Source organism: Lipotes vexillifer, unplaced genomic scaffold (genome assembly GCF_000442215.2).
Source record: "Lipotes vexillifer unplaced genomic scaffold, Lipotes_vexillifer_v1.1 scaffold402, whole genome shotgun sequence".
NCBI classification, from domain to species: Eukaryota; Metazoa; Chordata; class Mammalia; order Artiodactyla; family Lipotidae; genus Lipotes; species Lipotes vexillifer.
The window spans coordinates 434,528-440,554 of NW_006798409.1; the positions used below are offsets into that span (position 1 = coordinate 434,528).

Here is a 6,027-nt window from a genome sequence, read left to right on the forward strand (position 1 = left end):
TTCCCCCTCTTTCCCATTCTTTTCACTCTGATCTCACTCAGAGTTTATAGTAAAAAGACCCCCCAACAGCCCACACTCTTGGTTTCTTCTCAGCCACACTTGCCACCATCAGTAAGACTACATGTTCCAGGGACTTCCCTGGCTGTCCAGTGGTTAAGACTTCACCTTCCAATGCAGGGGGCACAGGTTCAATCCCTGGTCGAGAGCTAAGATCCCACATGCCTCACGGCCAAAAAAATCAAAACATAAAACAGAAGCAATATTGTAACAAATTCAATAAAGACTTTAAAAATGGCCCACATCAAAAAAAATCTTAAAAAAAAAAAAGACTATATGTTTCTATCACCTTCCGGAGCTATGTGAACCCTGCAGGTCCACCAGGCAGCCCCCATCCACACTGGGTGCCCCCAAATAACTGCAGCCCCTCTTTCCTTCCAATCTTATAAGGTCAGGTTCTAAAGGCAGGTTCTAAAAGAATCTAATTACCACCTGAAAGATTTCTGGGAAGGAACCTCCCCACCAGACATGCATTAACACATTGACACTCACCTGAGTACCCAGAATGCACTGCAGGGATGATGCCCACAGCAGGGCCAGGTCAATAGGAGAGAATGGGGTGTACAGTGTCTCTGAGACCTGTAGGACTGGGTCAACCAGGAGATCCCAGGCTCCAAAGAGGCAAAACTGAGGGAAGGTCATAATTAACTAGGACTAATCCTGTTTGGGCATGAACATGATCACTATTCTTTGTTTTGCCTCTGGGCATGATAGAAAGAGAGAGAAAGTATGACCCTTAATAACCACTCAAATTGGGTGTTCTCCCTTACCCTTGGGCACATCTTTCTGATCCAAGGATCCTTCTGATCTGGGATTTTTTTAAAAAGGGAAAAAGCCTGAAGAAGGGAAGGCAGAAATGATTCCCCAGGGAAGCCACAGCCTCTGTGCCAACTTGGTTCTTTCCACAAGCCCTGAATTGCATCTTAAAAAAAAAAGCTCAAAGGAAAGAAACAGCCAAATCTACACCCTGAGGAAGAAAAGACGAGACGTGTCCTCATACTCCACACTGTGATAACAACATCTTTCCCACCTCGGACTCGGGTCCATGGGAGTAGGTTGAACACAGCCCACGGGTCTGGGTGCTGGGAGCGCAGGGGCGGTGAGACCCGGGCTTGCCCGCCAGCTGCTCCGTCCAGGCCACTCCAGCTGGATAAGCAAAGCATTTGAAGCCCTGGTTCCATCACTTCCTGGTGCCGGGTAGGTTATTCACTCCAAAACACTGTTCACTCCAAGCCAGTCTTTAAATTCCCTTCAGACTACACATGGGAGCAAGAATGCACCAGGTACAGACCTTACTGTGCAGCTCGGGAGGTGGGAGCTTGGGAGGGACCTGGACCAAATGGAAACTCTTCCACTTTGAACTTGGCCTTTAAATTAAACAGGTGGCATCAAATCCTAATCACTAAACTCCCCTGCCATGATTGCCTGCAATCCTTGCTACCACCATGAGTAAACTCCCCTCCAGCTCTGCCTTGTGACTCAGAAGCTCTATTTCCGGTAACGTGAGGCCCTGGAATCTCACTGCTCTCTCACCTGCATCCTATCAGCTGCGGTGTGTGTAACTTGCCCCACACAGGACAAATATGAGAAAATTGTAAATAAGACCTTTCATCAAACAGTCCGCTTTCCCCTTTGTTCTCCCTTTCACTTGGTAGAGCAAAGGGCCAAACCAGGGGCAGAGCCACGGGAACGATGAGTGTCCCCGCACCCACCTCGGCCACCAGCTACGGTGATCACCCAACACCGGGTCCTCCCTTGCAGGAGCTGATCCACTTGCAAGATGCTCATTCATGCCAACACCCTCCAATTCCAAATCCAGGGCTTCAGCCACGCCCCCGCTCTTGCTTTCCTGCTGCCTTGCAAATCCCGCTCCACCAGGCATCTCCGTGTAAATGGCTGGCTGCCACCCAGGGACTGAGAAGCTTCTCTTCTACTCATTGTGCCCTAACAGGTGCAAAACTGAAATCACTCACACAGTAGCATGTGGGCCAGCTGCCTGGCCCCTCCCAATCCTCTGCAGATATAGATCCTAAACATAAGTACCATTCTTCTGCAACTGCTTTTTCTCAGCTCCCTGGAGTAGCAGCCAGGTGTCTCCCTGGTGTGTGGGGCACAGAGGGTCTGCACCCACTAACCCCTCTAATCTTCCACTTACCTCTTCCCCAGCTTCCCTCCTGCACCTGTAGACCCCTCACCTGCTCCCATCTCTTACTTAACATTGGAAATGAGCAGACAAGCAGACAATTAAAAGCAGAAGGGAGAAAGGGAAATAAAACAGAGGGCAGTAGAAGGGAAGTGCCCAGGTAAGAGAGCTCCAATGGAGAAAATGGTAGTCAAAAGACATCGGGGACTGGGAGCATCAGAAGGAAACAGGCGAGGGAGGGGGTCCCGAGGTGTATCAGAGCTGCCCCCCATGTCCCACTGACCATAGCAGGAGGTGCCATCATCACCGCTGTGCCACCGCCATCACCCAAGACTGCGCTCTCCACGTGGCAGCCAGATGGGTCTTCTCAACATGCCTGTGTGACCAGGTACCCTTTCCAACCTCCCACCCCAACACCCCAGACTTTGTTTAAAATATTTCCATCCTTTCAGATACAGACCAGATCACCCTTAACACTACCATATCTTAAGACCCTTCTTAGTCTCACATCAACGTCCTCTCCAACTTCATTTTGCCCCAAACTCCACCCTCTGCCCACCAGACCATCTTCAATTTATCCACCTCACCAACTCTTTCTGGCCCCAGGGCCTTTGCACAGGCAGTGACTGCCTGAAGAACTAGTCTCGCTTACTCCTCAGCTTCCAGCCAAGTCGTCTCCTCCTCAGGAAGCCTTCCCAGACCACCCTGTGCAGGTAAAATTATCCATAACAGACTTTCGGATGAGTGACGCAATTGTCATGGTGTCATCTATCAATTGATGTCTAAGCTCTTTGTTAGCAGAGACTGCGCCTGGTTTTGCTCATCCCAGTGCCTGCACCTAAATGGCACGTAAGAGGATCCCAGTGAATATTCACCGAGTGAACAAATAAGCCATCACACTAGGAGCAAGGTGGACAGGCGAGGGCTGGCAGGAGTCCTTTGGGGGTACGTGGAGGTTGTCCTCAGCTATTCAAAGCCATTGGAGGTGTCTCTACCCGACACTTTCCAAGATGCAGCATCCTAGGAGTTCAGGCTTTTGCAACGGACCCCATCCCCCAAAGGGCTCTAGGATTACCCATAATCCTCTCCCCTCATAGAATAGCTATCTCCAGACGTCAACCCAAGCCATCTCTGCCTTCAAAAGAGTACTTCAGGAAAAATAGCTCAGAAAAATTGTAGACACAGAGTTCATCAGTTTTCCGCTAAGCTGCTGGAAGAGATTTTTACCGCCATGGCTGAGACAGCCACGTTGGAGCCATATCCCTAAAATGTGTGCTGAGCCTGGTTTGCTAACCGCATGAGTCCCCACACAAGCAGGGAAAAAGTTCTCTCCACCCTTCAAACAAACGCATATCAAGCACCTACTAAACGCTTAGCACCACGTACTAGAAGGCACGGGCTTCCAAACACCTTTGCCCCTAAATACATGTTAACACCACAGCCTGGTTCCCTTGGCTTAATGTGTAAACACACCCAAAACCGAAATTTGTAAAACAGTCCTGACTGCACATCACACACTCTGATCATTCCTATACTATTTTATTCTGTTTCCTTTTTTCAAGCTGTCGTGGATGGAGTTTAAAAAAAAGAAAAGAAAAAACTATTATCTAGCCATCTGAAACAGAGTTTATAGGTGTGTAAAGTATAAAGCAAGCAAAACTTATCTACGCAACTAAAAGTCAGAATAATGATCACTTTGAGGGAGGGGGAGGGGCTGAAGAAAGCATTTGTGAAGTGTTCTTGGGCTCATCGTTGATACACAAAGGTGCTCAGTTTGTAAAATTTCATCAAGCTGTACCTTTATGACTTGTGCACTTTTCTGTATGTATATTATTCTTCAATACAGCACCTTAAAATTCCTGAAGTAAGAATACCGTGAGGACTTTAAAACCTAGCTAGGAAAACAAGACAAACACACCAGACAGAAGCCATGAAATCGAGACAAGACATAGTCAAAAGAAAGCTGGCGTACAAACTCCTGTTACCCTAAGCACCCGGGGGTCTGCACACTCCATCTCCTGCAACGCGGAATCTGATCCAGAGACCCTGGCCTGGGACACCTGGAATCTATTCCGACTGATACTCTGGGAAAGTTCCAGGATGAGGAGGGACTGTCGGGAGGACTGGGAAGTCTCACAGGCAATGGGCCCCTCACTCTGCCAACAATGGGAGATGTGGGGTTATCACCCAGAAAACTGCAAGGCCAGGAAGGCTTCAGGGAGGAGGTGACGCCCAAATCAGGTCTTCCTCAAAGACCAGGTAGAAATGGAAGGGGAGAATATCCAGGCGGGGGAATGGGATGCTTCAACAAGAGCAATGACCTTGGGAAGGTACCCAAGCAGGGACCCCTGGAGGAGGACTTGTGGGCTCCTGCGCACCTAAAGGACCCTTCCAGAGTGAGGCCGGCGCAGCAGGAAATGGATGGGGTGGGGCAGAGGGGACCCAACAGGAAGAGCCTAAGGCAGAATCTGCTGGCAGCCACGTGCCCCCGTGGCCTCCTCCAAGCCCCTCCCGCCCACTCCGAGTGGATGCCCGGGAGCGTGCCAACCAGCTCCGCAGTCCCTACCTGCCAGCCCAGCCAGGACGACCAGCGCGGCCAGGATGCCTCGGCAGCGGCCCTCATCTCGCATGCTCCTCCACACCTGGGAAAGCAAAGCGGGCAGGTCACAGCCTGTCTCCATCCAGAGGCGCATGGGGACCCTCCCAGCTCGTGTGTTTCCCTGGAGAGATAAGTCAGCCTGGCCAGTGGCACCAGCCTCATCTTGGAACTTGTTAGAAAAGCAAATTCTCGGGCCCACCCCAGACCTGCTGGATTAGAAGCTTTGGGGGGCAAACTCAGAAATATGCCTAAAGTTAAACACTGTACCGATTCCTGTAGGTGCTCCCATTTGATAATTAGTGTATTCAATGATCTTCCTCCCAAGCCCATGTATAAGTTGTGGGAAGCACGTGCTGTACCACGACCACAGAATCACTAACCGAAAGGTCAGAGCGTGGGCATACTGCTACTCACTTCAATCAGGATGCTTTAATCATTGAGAAAAAAAATCCTACTCACAACAAGCATACATTAGCAAAAGGGAAGACAGACAGCAAAAGGAGGGACTAGATCATAAGCTTATTAGGTGGTTAAGAGGTATGGAGACAAATAGAAGAGAGCAGTGTGTGTGAGGGGATGTGTGTTTGGTGGGCTGGCTGGTGCTTCAAATGCAGAGGTCAGAGAAAGGCTCCCAAGAAGGTGCCCAGTGAACAGGGAAGGCCGTGAGGCGACCGGCACAGGGGTATGTACAGAAGAGCTTCCCAGGCAAAACAGCAAGTGCAAAGACCCTGGGGTGAAACTGTGCCTGGCACGTTTGGGGAACAGTAGAGGGGGCTCTGGGGCTGGGACACGAGAGAGGTCAGGGTAGACCAAGTAAGGCCTTCCTGGCCCCTTGGTAGCACCCAGGGATCCTGTCATGTACATCTCTCGGCCCTTCCTTTGTGCTTTGATAACCCTCTTGCTCACTCTCCATCCCTGCATTTTTTTTTTTTTCCTTCTCCTTGGGACAGGCCTATCGGGGCAGCCACCAGCGCTGCTTAGAGCATGTAAGTTAAACCTCCCACTGAACATATCATGAACTGTCTACAAAAACACTGGCTCAGGCTTCCCTGGTGGCGCAGTGGTGGAGAGTCCGCCTGCCGATGCAGGGGACACGGGTTCATGCCCCGGTCCGGGAAGATCCCACATGCCGTGGAGCGGCTGGGCCCGTGAGCCATGGCCGCTGAGCCTGCGCGTCCGGAGCCTGTGCTCCGCAACGGGAGAGGCCACCACAGTGAGAGGCCCGCGT

At 50.8% G+C, this 6,027-nt stretch overlaps 1 protein-coding gene across 1 annotated transcript in view; it reads right to left on the minus strand.

Annotated features, from left to right (window-relative positions):
- The window catches only part of IGSF5 (immunoglobulin superfamily member 5), a 40,415-nt gene that overhangs the window by 33,740 nt on the left and 648 nt on the right, over positions 1-6,027 (minus strand). Inside the window, exon 2 of the mRNA XM_007470502.1 lies at positions 4,767-4,842. Within this exon, the coding sequence (XP_007470564.1) occupies positions 4,767-4,842 (76 nt within the window). The remainder of the gene's footprint in view (positions 1-4,766; positions 4,843-6,027) is intronic.